This window comes from Talpa europaea (assembly GCF_964194135.1).
Source record: "Talpa europaea genome assembly, chromosome: 2".
Lineage (NCBI taxonomy): Eukaryota > Metazoa > Chordata > Mammalia > Eulipotyphla > Talpidae > Talpa > Talpa europaea.
In genome coordinates this window covers 3,926,950-3,944,045 of record NC_140068.1, presented here as the reverse complement: position 1 = coordinate 3,944,045, position 17,096 = coordinate 3,926,950, and the positions used below count along the sequence as shown (strand labels likewise).

The 17,096-nt window shown below is 49.0% G+C and overlaps 2 protein-coding genes across 3 annotated transcripts in view; one reads left to right on the top strand and one right to left on the bottom strand.

Annotated features, from left to right (window-relative positions):
- The window catches only part of SLC22A3 (solute carrier family 22 member 3), a gene marked incomplete at both ends in the record, with an annotated part of 57,585 nt that extends 49,996 nt beyond the window's left edge, over positions 1 to 7,589 (top strand). Inside the window, 4 exons of one of the 2 annotated variants that reach the window (XM_084228824.1) lie at positions 2,421 to 2,529; positions 3,284 to 3,396; positions 6,468 to 6,567; positions 7,553 to 7,589. In XM_084228824.1, the coding sequence (XP_084084950.1) occupies positions 2,421 to 2,529; positions 3,284 to 3,396; positions 6,468 to 6,567; positions 7,553 to 7,589 (359 nt within the window). Of the gene's footprint in view, positions 1 to 2,420; positions 2,530 to 3,283; positions 3,397 to 6,467; positions 6,568 to 7,528 lie in introns of both variants that reach the window. The other variant, XM_084228823.1, reaches the window with a different exon arrangement.
- Positions 7,590 to 9,826: 2,237 nt separating this feature from the next.
- PLG (plasminogen) overlaps positions 9,827 to 17,096 on the bottom strand; it is a gene marked incomplete at both ends in the record, with an annotated part of 37,117 nt that continues 29,847 nt past the window's right edge. The window contains 2 exons of the mRNA XM_084227878.1: positions 9,827 to 9,988; positions 10,584 to 10,729. Coding sequence (XP_084084004.1) covers positions 9,827 to 9,988; positions 10,584 to 10,729 — 308 coding nt within the window. The remainder of the gene's footprint in view (positions 9,989 to 10,583; positions 10,730 to 17,096) is intronic.

The window sequence follows — 17,096 nt, the reverse complement described above, 5'->3', positions numbered from 1 at the left end:
GTGCCTGTGGGACTTCTCTCTCCTGACACGCGTCAGCCCCAGAGCCTCTGTGGCGAGAGACTGGCCTCCACTGCTTGGAATGAGCTGAGAGTCTTTCAGAGTAAGGTCAGCATGTGGAACAGACCGTGTGCGTGAGAGGCAGCTGGGGGAGAGCAAAAGTCTGCCTCCCCCAAATATGTCTTTGGCAGAAGGTTGATTTCATAGTGGGGACTCTGAAGGCTGTGTGGAGGTTGCTTTTGCAAAGGACATTTACTTGTGAACTTCTGTGAGGGCATGCACTGGATGACGTACCTTTTTCAATGGAGGTGTCAGAAATTAAATCTGCATACCTTTGTCTGCTGTGCCTTCCCTGGTGACCTCCCTAACTGGCCTCTCCTCCTGGGCCCTCAGCCCCCCGGGGGCCCTATTTCAAATGGTGTCCGAAGTCATGTGGGCAAGTTTTTCATGCTGGACCCTCCCTGTGTATTTAGGAGGTACACGTGTTATTATTGAACGTCTCTTTGGCTTTTTATTCTTACCAGTCTGTCTGGTGTTTGTGTGACTATTTTCCAGCCTAGAAGAAGCCAGAGAGGTACAGGATGATTTGCTTTGTGCCCCGACAGTGTCAACTTGATAGGGCTTTCTGACAATCTTACTGAATTGTCCGGTTGTCTATCTATAGTCACCGAGCTCACTGTGTACGTTTTGCCTGGTGTGCGTGTTTTAATTTGGTTTCTTGCTTGGTTGCTTCTTTCCAAGAACACATTCCTGCTCTCTGTTGTCAACTTAAATTGTCACTGAGGTTGCCGGTGGGACTCGTTTACACAGCAGTTTTCGTTCAGTAGGGAAAAGCCCCGGAACTTAGGGACCTAACCTGGATCATCAAATTCTTTCCACAGTTGCAGGCGACAGACACTCCCTGCGGCCAGAGAGCGGTGGGTGGCTGCCCCATCGGGCTGGGACCCAGGGAATCTGGGCATGAGCTCCCACCTGGCGCCGCACCACTTGCTCATTGAAGGGGGGTGGAAGGCATTTCCTCCCCGCTCCCTAGTCTTAATGAAAAAACAAAGCCTAAATACAGCGCGTGTTTACACCTGTTCCCTGCCAGAGCAGATGGCCGCCCGGCACACGGGCGCGGCCTGGGACTCCCTCCCCTGATGTGACTGCTGATGTGAGACCTGCAGGTGTTCTCCGCTGGGGAAAACATCGAGGACACCAGGACCTCCGCCGCCTGTTTGCAGTCAGATTGCACTGAGCTGGATCTTCCCGGCCATGATCTGGATTCTTGAGCCATCTTTCCTCCCGCTTGCCTTCCTGAGGCTAAGTGGTTGACTTCATGAGCTTCAGCCTTTTTTTTTTTTTGTTTGTTGCATATTCTGAATCCACTGAGTTTGATTCTCTTTTTTCACCCTCATCATTCATGTCTACATGTCAACTAAAAAATTATATAGTCAAGAAAGTGTAATAATTCTGGAAGCACAAGGATGATTTAGGGCTGAGTGAGCGTTAGTGTGAGTGTAGAAGGAAAGGCTTCGTTTCCAAGATGAATGTCAGACACATCCTGATGCCCTCCCCTTGCCTTGGAGAGTAAGGGTGCGCTTGTTCTTGGCATCGGGTGTCCTCACTCCAAAACCGCTATGAAAGCATGGTGCAGGTTGCACAACTCCTAAGAAATTTAGAGCACTGACTTTTTAGAACAAAAATGGTTTACTCCTTCCTTTCAAGCACACAAAAAAGAAAATATTTAATGGAGAAGAGTTGGCATTTCCTACCCGTTACTATGGAGAAAAAAAAGAGTTTCTTTATGCAGCTACAGCAGCCCTTGAAGAGCTCATTTGAAAAATGGATGAACCAACTTGTATTTAAGAATCTGACTTCTTCTGGGTGATTATGTGGAAGCAGCAGCAAGATTGGGAATGAGCAAGGCAATAGGAACATGCTAGTGATGGTCCCTCCCAATGATCCCAGCCCTTGAAGACTCGTTACTCTACAGGACCAAAGTCAGCTTCCTCATCTGGACTTTTCCTGCCCTGTTGGGAATAGCCAGTGGGAAGAGTCCACACAGAGAGGACAGGTGGACGACAGACTGTGGTGATGGCTTTCAAGATCGCAAGTGGAGATTATCTTCCCGTGTACTCCAAACCATCAGGAAGGCAGTGCCTGCAACATCGCTTTCATTGGCTGCTTGAACAGTGGCCTTGAATGCTTTTTCTAGAATTTACCCCTGCTCAGAAAAGCGACCCAAATACTGTAAAATGAGCTATCATCCCAGGGGTTGCTGATGCTGAAATTTGGCTGCAACATTAGAAAGTATCTACTGGCTGTTTTTGAAATTAGCAAAGACTTGGAGATGGGAGGACATGGAGCAAGTGTGCTTTGTACATAAAGACTTGCTGAAAGCAAACCCCTGATTCTCCTCCTCTACACTTTCTGTGTTGCAGGAATACCGTGGCTGAGGACCACTGTTGCTACCCTGGGAAGACTCGGGATAACCATGGCCTTTGAAATCGTTTATTTGGTGAATTCAGAATTGTACCCGACGACATTACGGCAAGTCCAACAAGTTTGTCATGGTTTCTGAAAGTTGTTCTGCAGCCAAAAGTCTTACCTTGACTTCAAAACTAGGAAAGTCCCTCTGGTTTGGTGCTGATGTCGTCGGGCTGTGCTGAGTTAGTGCAGAGGACCAGTTGAGTCACAGCTGCTCTCTGGTTACTATTTCCTGCATTTGGGGAGAGACGCAATTCTGGTGTCAGTACCTTTAGACATAACCCTGGTTCTGTGGCGAGAATGAGAGCTGGGAGCAGAATCCCTAGTTAGTGCGCTTGCTTCGTGGGTCAAATCTGTGTTCATTCAGCATCATCTTGGGAAAGGATGCAGCTCTGTCAAGGTCTGGAGCCCATGAGAGCCAACTGCCAGAGGCCAGAATGAAGCCGTGTGCAGGGGCTATTGCAAATGGGCTGCTCTCCTGGGGGAAACCATGGGCACAGATCTCTGTCCACGCACCTGGAAATGTCACGGTGTGGGCTGGGTAGAGAGCTGCTGCTGGAGAGTTACCATCCTCTCTCCATCCTCACCATCCTGTCCCTCCTGTCCCTCCTGACCATCCTGTCCATCCTCTCCTTCCTCACCATGACTCAGCACCCAGATGTGAAATGGGAAGTTTTGCTAGAGTATGCGATCGTGTCCCTTTTCAAGGTTAAAATTTCTAGAGATGGTTACAATTTCTCTCCTCTTTATGTCTGGATGTTTTGTTTGTTTTGAGTTTATTTAAATATTCTTCATTGAGAACAGTTTTCTCCCACAGGAACTTCGGAGTTTCGCTGTGTTCCGGGCTATGTGATTTTGGGGGAATCGTGGCCCCGTTTCTGCTCTTCCGGCTGGCAGCTGTTTGGCTAGAGCTACCGCTCATCATCTTCGGTAAGAACTCGCCGGGCAGATTGTTCTGAAATGCTTTCATCATCACTCTGTACACTGACAGAGCTCTGCAGTGACTGCTCTGTCTGACTCCGAGGACAGCCATCTAGTCTAGGACGTCTCTTTCCCTGTTGAGGAGAATCTGATTGCAATGAAACGGGAAACCCTGAATAATTTCAATTTATATTACAGGGTTGGATGAACAGAGTTCAATTTAGCTTTCTTTGTTTAGGTTCCAAGTTTAGGATCAAATGCTATGAAACTTTTATGGCACTGGGCATCAGAATCAGTGGTTTTCAGGGGACAGAATCGCACATTCAGTTTGTTTCCCAATAAGCCGGAAAACTAATGTAGCCTCAGTGCTCTCTGTCCACAGCATATCTCAGTTCGCTTTGCTGCCCAGCACACGCCACTGAAAGCAGAGACACGCAATCCCCGTGCACTGCTGGTCGCCTCTTGGTCATTCCCAAGTTTGTTCCCCGCTCCCTGCTTCCAACGAAGGCAGGAACCTTCACAAAGGAGGAACCCTAAGGACATCCAGGCCAGGGCTGTCTCAACTGGCAACCTAAAAATTCAGGCGGTCACTACAAAGACAAAGTGTGTTTAATCTGGGGTGAAAGAATTGCAATTCAGGGTACCGGTTCAAGTAGGAAACTTAAAACATTCCCTGCTTCTGGTAGGGAATGTTTTCCATGCATCATGCAATTCAATGAAAATGCTCCAAGGAGAGATAAAATTAGGACATCCTAAGGCAGCGAAAGAGGAAGATGAAGTTAAGTGGTTAAAGAAAAAACTTGATTAATGTTAGCAGTCTGTTCTCGGTTATTTATAATCAGTTACCGATTGTCGAGAGGATGAAAAGGACCTGACTGAGCCTGTCCTCTCACTCCAAGTCCAGAGTCATCAACAATTGTTTGCTTGATGGCTGCATAAAACAATAACTTCTGGCCCGCTCCAAAGGCCTTTGAACTATTTCAAAAGAGACAAGTAATGCAATTTCTCTCTCATGGATCCCAGCCCCCTTTTACAAACAACTTCACAGATGTCAGCTTTTGGTACATTCTTTCTACCTGGACCTCACAACCCCCTCCCCTCCTCAGCAACAAAGGAAGCAGATCAGCTTCTTCCTCGCCTCCCTTCCCCACCTGCACTTCTTACTCCTGCCAGAGAATGTTTTTCATGCATTGTTCAATTCAATGAAAATACTGAGTCGATCTTATATCCTGAGTGATACAAAATCCCTTTAATAGTCCTCGGGACAGTAAAGTCAGCTTCCGCTGATTTAACACCCGGGGATTCAATAAGAGCTCAGTTCGAATTATTTTGTGGAATCTGAACATGAAGCTCAGCGTTGGTTCTCTAGCTAGCGCGGCAAAGCAAGCAGAGTTCCCTCGTTCAGCCAAGCGCGTGGTCCAGCAGCCCAGGCGTTCCGATGGCAGCCTGCAAGGAGGGCGGGTAAGCTGGGTTCTGGTGCCACAGTCTGGCTGGGGAGAAAGCCAGGCTTCCAGCAGGTACAACAGGAGTGTGATAAAGCCTGGAGGAAAAGGGCCAGGGAGCACCGCTTGGGAGGATCACGCCACTGAGTGAGGGGAACGTCAGGAAGGAGGGACCAGCATCTAGGCTGAGATCTGAAGATGAGGGGAAATTCTCCAGGTGAGGGTGTGGGCGGGGAGAAGGCCTGGAGCCAGAGGAAGGAGGTGGCCTCTGGCAGGGGGAAGTTGAAGGGTGGGGCGTGTGCGCCAGGCAGCGGCAGCTGGGGGCAGAGGCCGGCACACCAGGAAGGGTCCCGGCGGACTGTGAAGGGTCGCCCTTCTCCTGACAGCAGTGGGCGCTGCTGGAGAGTGTTACGGTGGGGCTGATGGTATGAGATTTGCATTTAGAAGTATGAGCGATGCCAGAGGTGCAGCTGAATTGGAGGGGGCGATGTTCGTGGCAAGACAGTGAAACGAACGTCGTAATCAGGTGAGAGGTCGTTAATGGTAGACTCACAGCGCAGACGGGGCTGGCGAGTTGGAGAGCGATTCAAGAAATATATTAGAAGTAAAACTGGCAAGACAGGCTGAGTGAGGCGGGACGCCCAGGCCCTTCACTGGGAAACTGTCAGCGAGGCCAGGCTCTGGTTTGGTGTCAACAATCAAAGTCCATAAACTAGTCGAGGCAGACTCGCCACGTAGCAGCTGTCAGCTCCTGGCGTCACTGCCCTCTGGGATCTTGAAGTGGTTCGTGCCTTTGTGGTGGACACGCTCTCCCCAGGTGCGGCTGCTTTTCTCTCCTGCTCAGCGACGCCTTCTGGAGGCTGAGGTGCCGGTGGTGGGAGCAGCAGGTGCTGGCAGGTGCTCCAGTTCAGGATGCACTTTCAGGGGGCAGCGTCAAACACATACCAGTGTGGCGGCAGCCTAGGAAGGCGTGTAGGAAGATGGGGTTTCAAGAGTCAGCTCTCAAGAACAGAGAGAGGGGCTGGTAACTCAGGACAATGTGGGCCTGATGGAAGGTTCTACAAAGAAGAGAGATTTGCATATGGCGCAGCACCTCCGCTGGCGGGGGGAGGTACTGCAGAGGGGGCTCCTCTCCAGGGAGGTGCCCCGAAGAGAAGACTCCAAGGCATCGTCCTTGGACTGGGCAGGGAAGAGCTCACAGAGCCTCCACCAGGAAGGGCAGGGGAGCGTGGGGGAAATTCTAGTGTGGCCAAGGGAAGCTGCCGCGACCCCTCTCTGCCGGCTTGTCTTCTGGTGAAGCAGGAGGTGAGACCTTCTCCGAGAGCTTTGCACTTAGCAGGCTCGCAGGCAGTAATTAGTAAGTGGATGAGCGAGGGGACATATATCAAGAGTGCAGGCCGACGGGCACAGGTTTAGGAAGACAGAGAACATCGGAAACGTGGCGAGATCAATGAGGGCCGGCTGGGGTGACCTGAGCTGCTGCGGCGGGGCCGTGCGACCCCAGGTCTGTGTGAACCCCGGCTGCTGGTGCGGGGCCCGTGAAGCTTCATGAGCACATCTGCTTCCGGAGTAAGCGGGAGGGCTGAGGGGCCCAGCTGTGCGCTCCTGTTGGGGTGACGCCTCCCCCCTGTTTCACAGGTATCCTGGCCTCTGTCTGCGGTGGCCTCGTGATGCTCCTGCCTGAAACCAAGGGTATCGTCTTGCCAGAGACAGTGGACGATGTGGAAAAACTCGGCAGGTATTGTATGCAGCTCAGCACATCTGAAACGAAAGCCGCATTTCCGCTCGCGGGGGACGGGATGTGCTGAGAAAACATCACCCTTGGGTGGCCATGGCTGGGACCGCGCCCGTCCGCGCGCTTTCGCCCCAGTCGCGGGTGGCGGCGCCAGGCAGGTTGCTCTCCTGCACGCGGGCTGCCCGCGCGTGGGAGCTCACGCATCCCAGCATCCGGCCCGAGGGGCTCCCCCAGCCAGCCTCATGCTGCCCTTCCACCGAGCAACACACTCTTTCTTGATCCCCAAAGCTGTTGGGGTCAGATTGTCAAGCCCATCAGAAAACAATAGAGAGGAGGACGAGGGGTCGGAGGTCAGCGCTCTGCTCCCCGTCACCGTGACCTCAGAGGGAGACACGGGGAGAGAGAGATGCGGGTGGGGAGGGGCAGGGAGAGTCATCCCCCAGCTACACACACACGAAGAATAGACCCAAATTCCAGTGACACAAATTCTAATTTTTGTATGCTTGTGACTTTCATAATAAAAAGTTGGGTGAAGGAGTTGATTATGCCCAATCTCTCCCCTTGGAGAAACATCTAGTGAGAGAGCGATTTACGGCTGTCGGCGCTAAGCGCCCGGAGGTGTCCGTGGTTATGCGCTCTGGGAAAAACCCACTCAGCTCCAGACCATGAATCCTGGTAGCTTTTCCCTTGTACACCTGCACGGCAGTGCTGTGTCCTTTCTGCGGTTTCATTCACGCCGGCGGCTCCTTCCAAACCATGTGGCTCGGAAGTTCGTAAAGAGTGTATGTGTCGTGGCGCTAACTAGCCAGTCAGTGCTGACAGCCGGGAGACACTTACGTCTCCTGTGAGTTGGGTTTTTGCGAGTGTGTTTGATCAAAACCAACTAGGGTGTTGAGTGAAACACGGCTCTAACCAGCCTCTCATCCTTCCTACGCACTCTCTCCTTTCTCCTTGGCCCAGTTAGTCCGCAGGCCTGTATGTGTGGCAGGAAAAAGGAAACCCAAGTTTCTAGCTCCCGCCTCTGAGGTCCCCTGAGAAAAACGAAGGAGGAAACTTGTCCGACTGATCCCCCAAGGACCCGACATGCCTTGCGGAGACTTGTGTGTCCACTTACGCTGCGGGGAGCTGTGCAGCTCTACGTGTTCTTAATACTGTACAAAGACACTCAACCTATCTGGATATTTTTATACAATGTTGGCCGGGTCAAGACGCATCTCCATTCCGAGCCCACGTCAGGTGCGGACGGCGAGAGACAAGCTGCTGTGCTCGCAGCTCCACCTGAGGCTGGAGCCTGGAGCCTGGCCCATTTGGTCCCGGGTACAAGTGAAGCCCCGTCCAGTTCCCATCACAGCTGCATCAAGACTGCAGGACCTGGATCTGGGGAGACTGCACAACAGCGGGGCCGTCAGCGATCCCCAAGACATAACTCTGAGCTGAGCGCCTGAGATACCTGCAGGAGGGCGACCTGGGGGGCCTGTTTGTGGAGAGACAGGATCTAAGGCCCTCAGGGCACGAGGCACTGAGCCACCACTTTCTCTCCTGGCCCTGAGCTCTGTGGCCCTGCGGCACCTGGGGTCGCTGCCTTCCGGCTATTTCCATAGCTAAGAACAAATCTGCAGTGCAATTCGGGGGGTTGGCTCTGTTCTTTAAAGTCACTTTCAGTCCTGAGATTCAGGATGGTTTGGGCCCCCTTTAGGGGACAGTGAGCACCGTCCTTAGCTCTTTACTGAACAAAATTGTGGATTATGATGGCATGAGCCTCGTGATTTTAATCACAAAGGGATATGTGTCTTGTATTTGTGAGGTCAGGTCTGTGAGGGTGACGGCATCTGTGGTCAAGCGGGGAAACCACAGACAGTTCTCATTCTAGCTGGACGCTTTTGTCTTAGGAAGAAGCTGCCGTGGTAATGGAAAGAAAAGGCCCATTGGATCCATGCTTCAAGAATGAGCAGAAGCTTTCTAAGTGACTTTTTAAGCACCCCCAAGGGATTGGATCTTTTTAGTGCCCGAGGCTTCCGAGGTGTGCCTTTACAATATGCTGCCTTGCCCGAGGTCTGCTTCCTATCACATTTGTTATATTTTCAGATTCAGCACGTGGCTTCTGCAGAGCTTTTTAATGGGTTCTTTTGTGCTCATGGGCAAAATGGGCGCGGAAGGGAAAGCTGGCCGAGGAGGAGAGTTCCTGTGTGAACAGGTGACAACACGTGTGTCGTGTGTGTTGATTGTAAAATAAGCTTCTTAATCCTTAAAAACCCCACCAGAGTTGATGAGGAGCATCTTGTTTGGTGCTGAAAGGAGCACAGCTCGTGCGGGGTGCGCTGGGCATCCACCCTCATCCACACACACTTGGCCTCTGCTTCCTTCTCTTTTGCTCTTTGATACTATCACCTTTGAATTGTATTTTGGTTCTGGTAAGAATAAAAATTTTAAATTGCCAAGGAAAATCAATGTCCATCCTTGCTCTTCCTCCCAAACACATGTCCCTGTAAATACACTATGCCTGGGTGACCTTAGCGCTGTCCACCCCGGTGGTCAGTCAGCAGTGGGAATTAAGGAGTCACTTATGTTCCTTGTTCCTTCGTAAGCACTTGGCACCATCTCTAGACTCAGATGTGACCCAGAATAACATTCAGACTCTAGCTGGTCTTGGATTACACACCCACTGCCCAATTCACGGTGCGCGACTGCCGGTGTCGGCTGTGCTGGCCACGGTCGAGCTGTCAGGAACAGATTTCATTCCCAAGAATAGAATTTGTTCTCATGACCCCCGCCCGCCACATACCTGTTGTGCTCTGAAAACATTTATCTCATTGCCAAAAATAAACACATGGAAGATGTGTGTCCAGCCACCTTTCACCCACAAGAGAGACACACAACAAACTTAGGAGTTCTGGGCTCACATCGCCATGGTCCCACAGGCTCCGCAGTCTTTATGTGACTATACGTGAGGGAAAAGAGCAAAATCTGTTAGCTACTCTGTTGAAAATTAGTAGGATGAACAAAGAAATGGAAACAAGGAAGATCAAAAACTTAAAGTACATGGTTTATTTTCAACATATGTCCAAACTGTGTTGCCTGTAACAGCCTGTGCACCCACGGGACTGGAAAAATTTATCCACAACAATATTAAAAAATGTTGCGATTTGGCAGATGGTAACAAGAAGTTTCTTCATTTGATTAATGTCAATTACTCTGAGCATACTAAATTCCCTCCCCATATTTCAGTTTCCAGATTGGTGGATGCTCCGCTGTCTCCCAACTGTTAGTTACGACTCATTGTGTCTTCAATCCAGTTAACAAACCTTGATACACGCACATAGACACCAGGTTTATTGGGGCGCGCACAGCCAAGACCCCAAGAAGTGACTCCTTGCAAAATGTATTTGTCCTTCTCGAAGCAAACCAGAGGTCCTCCACTGTCGCCCTGTTCAGAGGGAGGGAGTCAGCCATCGTGGTTTTATTATGGGGTGTGAGTTTTCCCAGCACTTAAACATTCCTTTACAATCAGAAAGGACCTTCTCAACATATCATCTGAACATCTGTTGTGCTTCAGTACCAAGCAAAATATTTTCAACAAAACCACACCACTTAGTATTTCCTGACGAAGAAAATCCCTCGTGACTAGTCTACTCATCCCTTCCCACTGTGGGGATTCTCCTAGACAGAGTAGTCCCAAGAACTATTGTGGGGCAGGTGCAGCTGGTCTTGTCTTACAGCCCCTCCCTACTCAGCGCCCCCCCCACCAACCCAGCACACTCCCAGGCAGCACGTGTTTCTTGACAGTGATGGATCCGAGCTACCTACTTACACCCAACCTGTGACCCCAGGCCCAGAAATCACCTGAGATGACCTGCATCAGGATTGGGGGTCAGGCCTATGGGGTTTGGGGATCCATCAGGCCTAGTTTGTGACCTCGGTTGACAAATCCTTCATGAATTTGCCACTTTGGGGCCGAAATAGCCAGAAGCCCTAGGCAGGTCAGCACAAGATCAACTTTGCTCTCTAGAGTCTTTGCTCACCTGGCAGCTGTCAGTGCCTCCGACCAAGTCCCCAGCACAAAGCTCAGAGGACCTGACTCTTCCGTTCAGAAACTCGTAGCGGTTGCACACTTTATTCTCAATCACGGGGATCTGGGCTTCCTTGAGCAAGCCAGCACCGAAGGTGCCTGTGTTTAAAAAGATGAAAGAAAAGAGTAAAGTTTACTGGATCCAAAACTTGCTCACAAGGAAAGTTCTAGAACAGCGGAGAAGCAGTGGTCGACCTCCCCTGTCCTCGAGGTTGGATGAGACAAGACAAGGGGACAGTGTCCACACTGCTGGAACACTCTTCTCTCTTTTTGACCCTTAAATATATAAACATTTCATCAGATGTTGTGTTCCCAGGACCTGGATTTTATCATCTGGGCTTTTTTTTTTTTTTACAATGTTGGTAGGATTTCTGTTGCTGTTATTTTGTTGTCTTTACATTTTAGGATATAGAGTTTGAGAAACACAGTGACTACTGCTTTTATATATTTTCTCTTAGTCTTTTTCTATTTTTCTTTTAATACACTGCAAGATCATATCTCTTGATTTTCTCACACACATTATATAATAAGAACTTTTTTTTTTATTATCCCGCCATCTTTGTAACTAACATTTTAATGTGGCGTGCCTGCCTTATGGGGCTGGGGTTTCCTTTCCGGGTGAGGGCATCCTGGACATAGTGGTGATGGTTCACCGAGATGACGAGCTTACTGAACGCCACTGAACTGTACTCTTCAAAGAGTGCATTTTATGTTAGATGCATTTTACCACAACAAATAATGTAAGAAAAAGGAGAGGAATATCTGTTACTAACCTTTCCAGGCACACACTCGTCATGTGCCATATCTCAGTCCTTAACTTGAGCCCTGGAAATAGACACTTTCTCACTCCTGTTTCAGTTAAGGAAATTGAGACCTAGAGAGGGTGTGCAGTTTGTCCAAGGTCACCCAGAAAGTTGGTGGTAGAGCTGGGATTTGAACCTAGGACCATGGCATCATTGCCCAAATTCTTTACCATCATCTTCACAGGCTCCTGCAGTTGTTTCCCATGTTCCACAGCTGTGCTCACACAGTTTATTCATATTCCTTAATATTTTCTTAAGCCCCCAGAAATTTCTTAAGTCCCCAGAAATTATATAAACACATGTATGGTTCCCACCAGCACCACCAAATTATTTTCCCAAAGGTATGGCAGTGTAAAATGTCACCAGAGAAAACAATCACTTCATCACACCCTTATGGGTACTTAATATTTTTCAAATATCTGCTGATACTATAGGTGGAAATTGTTCTATTCATTTTTGAAGTTCATTCTTTTATAATTCTGGAGAATAACATTCTGCTGTAAGCTTGTTTTACTTGCATTTCTTCTTTTGTGAATAATTGTTTTTGGTTTGTTTTTTCACTTTGCCAAATTGAGTAGGATATTTGCAACATTCCAGAAGAAATGTTGGTTTTCCAGATGGACACACCAGCATTTTCACAAACAATCTAGTTTTCCAATTTTGCAAGCTCAATTTTCACCAGAATTTAGCAAACGCCTTTACTTTGCTAGTTGGAAGAGCCAAGACAGGGAGTATTATCTTTTCTTCAAAGACACTGACTAAACTAGCATAATTTCTTGAGTTTGGGAAATGCACACTCCACCTCGAGTTAACACAAACTGTATCTGAGAGGACCACCCGCTTGGCAGGAGAGGCTAGTCCCAGCCCCGGCGGGGCAGAGGCCAAGGAGGAAGCAGGCGGGGGGCACTATTTGACTCGAGTGGGCATGTGGGGGAGCAGCCTTCTCAAAATATTTTGCTGAAAATCGATTTATTCGAGTGTCCTGATCTTTTATCTGCTGTTTGGTCGAGACAGACTCCCTAACGCAGTGTGCAGTCCACCCTGACGGACATTGACGTGGTCAGTGGGGATGTGCTGCCATCCTGTGGTCACAGTAGAGATGGCATTTTTGAGAGCAGGGAGACAGCAGATGACCAGGACATAGGAGCCCTGATGGGGAGTCCATGGGGTCAGGAAGAGGAAGCAGGAGTCCCACGGGGTTGGTGATTGTTGATGAGGGGATCATCCAAATGAGTTCAAGGCCTCACACTTACTTTGCATTTGGAATATCAAAGTTGGGAAAGACTTTGTGGAGAAGCGGAGACTACAGATGTCACAGTGAGACCGGGACACTGACTGACCAAGTAATTCACAACAAAAGGAAAGACAAAAATCATATAGTCATATCAATAGATGCAGAGAAGGCATTTGACAAGATTCAGCACTTGTTTATGACAAAAATTCTTAGTAAAAGAGATAGAAGGAACATACCTCAACATCATAAAGGCCATGTAGGCCATGCACAGCTAATGTCATATTCAATGATGAGAAACTGAAAGGATGTCCACTTTCCCCACTACTAGTCCACATGGCATTGAAAGTCCTAGCTCCAGCAACTGGGCAAAAGAATGGTAGAAACTGGGAAAGAAGTGAAGCGGTTCACTATTTGCAGATGACAGGACAATATGCATAGAAAACCCTAAAGACGCCCCTAAAATAAAAAAAATTAGAAACAATAAATCAGTTCAGTAAGATGGCAGGTTACAACAAACAACATTCTGTTGTGGTCCTATATGCTAATAACAAACTCGAAGAGAAAGAAATGAAGAAAACAGTAGTATGAAAAAGTGTTAAATACCTAGGAATAAAAAAAAAGGAGATGAAACACATATTCAGTGAAAATTGTAGGGCATTGTTAAAGAAATGGAAGAAGAAATGGAAGCTATTCGTTGCTCATGGTTTAGAAGAACTAACAGCGTCAAAACGGCCATCTTACCCAAAGCGATATCTAGCCTCAATGAATACCTATCAAAGTTTCAATGGCATTCTTCAAAGAAATAGAGCAAGTATTACTGAAATTTCCCTGAACAGCCAAAGCAATCTTCACCAAAAAGATGAGGAAAGGCTTATACTCCCAGACTTCAGACTATACTACAAAGTTATGGTAATAAAAACAGTAAAGTATTAGAATAAAAATATACACTGAGACCAGTGGAATTGAATTCAGAGCCCAGAAATAAATCCACACTTCTATGGACAGGTAATCTATGAAAGGAGGCCAGAGTATACATACATAGCAGAGGGGAGAGTCTCTTCAACAAATTGGTTTGGGAAAACTGAACAGCCACAGGCAGAAAGTTGAACCCAAACCACAACACACAAAAATTAACCCAAAATAGATTAAAGATGGGGGGTAAGACTAGAAACCATAAAACATAGAAGAAAACATCGGCGAAACTCTCCATGACGCTGGCTTCAGTGATGTCTCTGGGGACTCGACTCTAATGCTAAGAAATGCAAATATACAGGGCCTCCCCGGTGGCGCAGCGGTTGAGCGCTGGGTTGCGAAGCTGCCCGCGACCTCTGCGGCGCCGGTTCGATCCCCGGCTGCTCCCCGGCCACCGGAGGAGGGTCCCACATGGCGCGCAGACCTCTCCTGCCGCCCGCTGCTCCCCTCAGCAGTGTCCTTCGGTCCTTCTGCCTGCTCTGCTCCCCGCTCTGGCTCCGGTGAATTCTCTCACCCGCCCGCGCTTCTGACTGTACCCAGTGCATGTATAAACCAAACAAACAAACAAACAAACAATAAATAAATAAATAAATAAATAAGACATGCCTCTAGAAAATTGAAAAATAAATAAATAAAAATAAATAAAGAAATGCAAATATACAAACGGGATTACATCAAACTAAAAAGCTGCACAGCAAAGGAAACTGTCACCACTAAAACAAAAAGACACCCTATTGAATGGGAGAATATATTTTTAAATTATGTATCTGACAAGGAGGCTGATAGCCAAGATCTAAAAGAAATCACATAACTGAACAGTAAGAAAACCAGGAACCCAATAAAGAAGTGGGAAGAAGAGTTAAATAGACACTTCCCCAAAGAGAAGAGCTAATAGACACTTCTCCAAAGAAAACACATTGATGCTCAATAGGAATGTGAAAAAATGTTTAACATCACTTTTCATCAGGGAAAATCAAAACCACAATGAGATACCAGGCCTGTGAGAAAGGCCATATCAAAAAACAAACAAACAAACAAAAAACACAGAAACAACAAGTGTTGGCGAGGATGTGGAGAAAAAGGAGCCTCATACACTGGAGGTGGGAATGCAAACTGGTCCAGCTGCAATGGAAAACAATATGGAGGTTCCTCAAAATATTGAAAACACACCTACTAGATGACACAGCAATTCCATCCTTTGGTATTTATCCAAAGATTGCAAAAACACTAGTTCAAAAGCCCACATGCACACCTAGGTTCACTGCAGCACTATTTACAATAGCAAAACTATAGAAACAACCCAAGTGCCCAATTTACAGACAGGCAGATCAAGGCGATGAGGTATATACTCACAATGGAATACTACTCAGCTAGAAAAAGAGATGAACTCTTGCCATGTGTGACAACATGGAAGGAACTGGAGGGGGCTGTGCTAAGAAGGAGAAAGACAAATACTAGATAATTTCACCCGTGTGGAATACAAAAAAAAAAAAACAAAAAAACAAAGAAACAGAAAAAAACTAAGTCAAAACAAAGAGTAGAACTTTGGCTGCAGAACGGAGGCTACTAGAGGGGGATAGTGGGGGTAGGGAGCAAAGCAGGGAGGGGCCAGTGGTCTGTGGTGCAGGATTATGGGTGCTTTGGTGGTGGGTGTGATGCGGCAGCATGCATCTGAAGTGGTATGAGAACCTGTTGCCCTGAATCTTATATAGTGCTGTAAACCAGTGTTACCTCAATTAAAAAAAATACGGATTCACCAGCTATCACTGCTGACGATTAGGAAATTGGTAAAACAGGCCTGACTTGTGTTTTGTGACTCCTGGTCCAATCAATCAGCTGATAGCCATTTCTTCAGTAGACAGGTGATGGGGTCAGGGAGTCAGTGCAGGACGATGGTTAGACTGTATGGGGGTGGGGGGTGCGGTTGGGACAGGGGAAACAGCAAGAGGACTTGGCTGCCAGGCAGACCTGGGTTCCATCAGCGTCGACGACATAAGGTCTATGTTTTGTTAATTGGTGATGATGACGGGGAGGGTGGGGGTGACGCGCTGGTGATTACCGTGACGACGCGGGTGGGGACAGCGGCCCTCACGATGAGAGCTGGGGATGGTGATGGGGATGGGGATGGTGGTGATGATGATGGGGAGCTCTGGGGGTGACTGTAATGGTGGTGCTGCTTGATGGTGATGATGGTTTGGGGGTGATGGTGATGGTGGTGGTGGTGATGGTACAACAGACGTAGAAGGGGTGTTTGCTCTAAAGCACCCTCTCCGAAGCACTGAGGGTCCCACGCGCAGCCCAGTCCTCACAGTGACCTCCCAGGGCACACAAGCAGGGAGAGGAGGCCCAGAGACGCCTGACGCAGGGCCGGTGCGGGGCTACGACGATGCCAGCGTCCACAGCACTGTGCTTAGAACTGATTTGACTCAGCTGTGACCGAGGGCGCCTGTTGGTTTTCTGGCTGCCGGGAAACCTTCCCTCCTGCATCCCCAATCCTGTGGCGGGAGCCGCCCTTCGCCTGTCCTGGGCGTGGCGCGAGGGGCTTCTCAGGTGCAGGTAATGCAGGTAATGTAGATGGGCGCCAGGGCGGCCCCTGACCGGTCCGGGCCTGACAGACCGTGAGTGCTGCGAGGGGAAGCCGGTCTCCCTCCTTCTCCTGGCAGAGCTGCAGCCCCTGGCACCTGCTCACAAACCATGTGCTCTTGGGGTGGCTGACAGCACCCACAGGGTGCAGGCGGGGACCTGGCTCCAGGGACGCCAAGACAGGCAGCCGGTTCCCAGCTCCCTAAGAATACCCCTTTGTGGCGTCATTCGATTTGTGTTGGATTTTTCTCCCACTTGCGAGGAGCCGTGCGGGAGTGGACCGCACTCGCTGGCGCCGCCAGGACTCAGCCTTGCTTGGGGATCCCCCACCACAGCCCCGTACCCACGTCCCGCAGAGGAAACGGCTCGAAGAGGTTGTGCTTTTCCGAGGACCTGCAGCTGGTAAGAGGGAGTCGGGTGTGTCTCACCACACCCGGCTGGGATCTGTGGGGTGAGCCTTCTCAGGCCCCTCATTTGCTCAATGGAAACCAAGATGTTGCGTGTACAGGGGTGTGTGGTGGTTAAACACACAGCTGTTAAATGCAAACAGCGGGGGCAGCCTGGCACCCCCTCAGAGAGGCCTTGTTTGTTGAGTTTCCCCTTCCCTCGCCTCCATGGTCAGACTCCAGAGCATGGAAAGGGGGTGCAGGAAATGCAGAGGCAAGGTTTTAAAAGAGCAAAAGCAGAGAAAGAAGGAAGACAGGTTTGGAATTATCTAGACCACTAGCTTTTAGCTTTTTTTAAGCCACAAAATCTTTCTTCTAATGAAAAAGTGTGCAAAAAAGCTATCACAGAAAACACAGTTTGGAAACACACACAGCCCTGGTACAGAGGGGGTTGGGGGTGACGTGGCCAGTTTGCCCCAGAGTGGCAG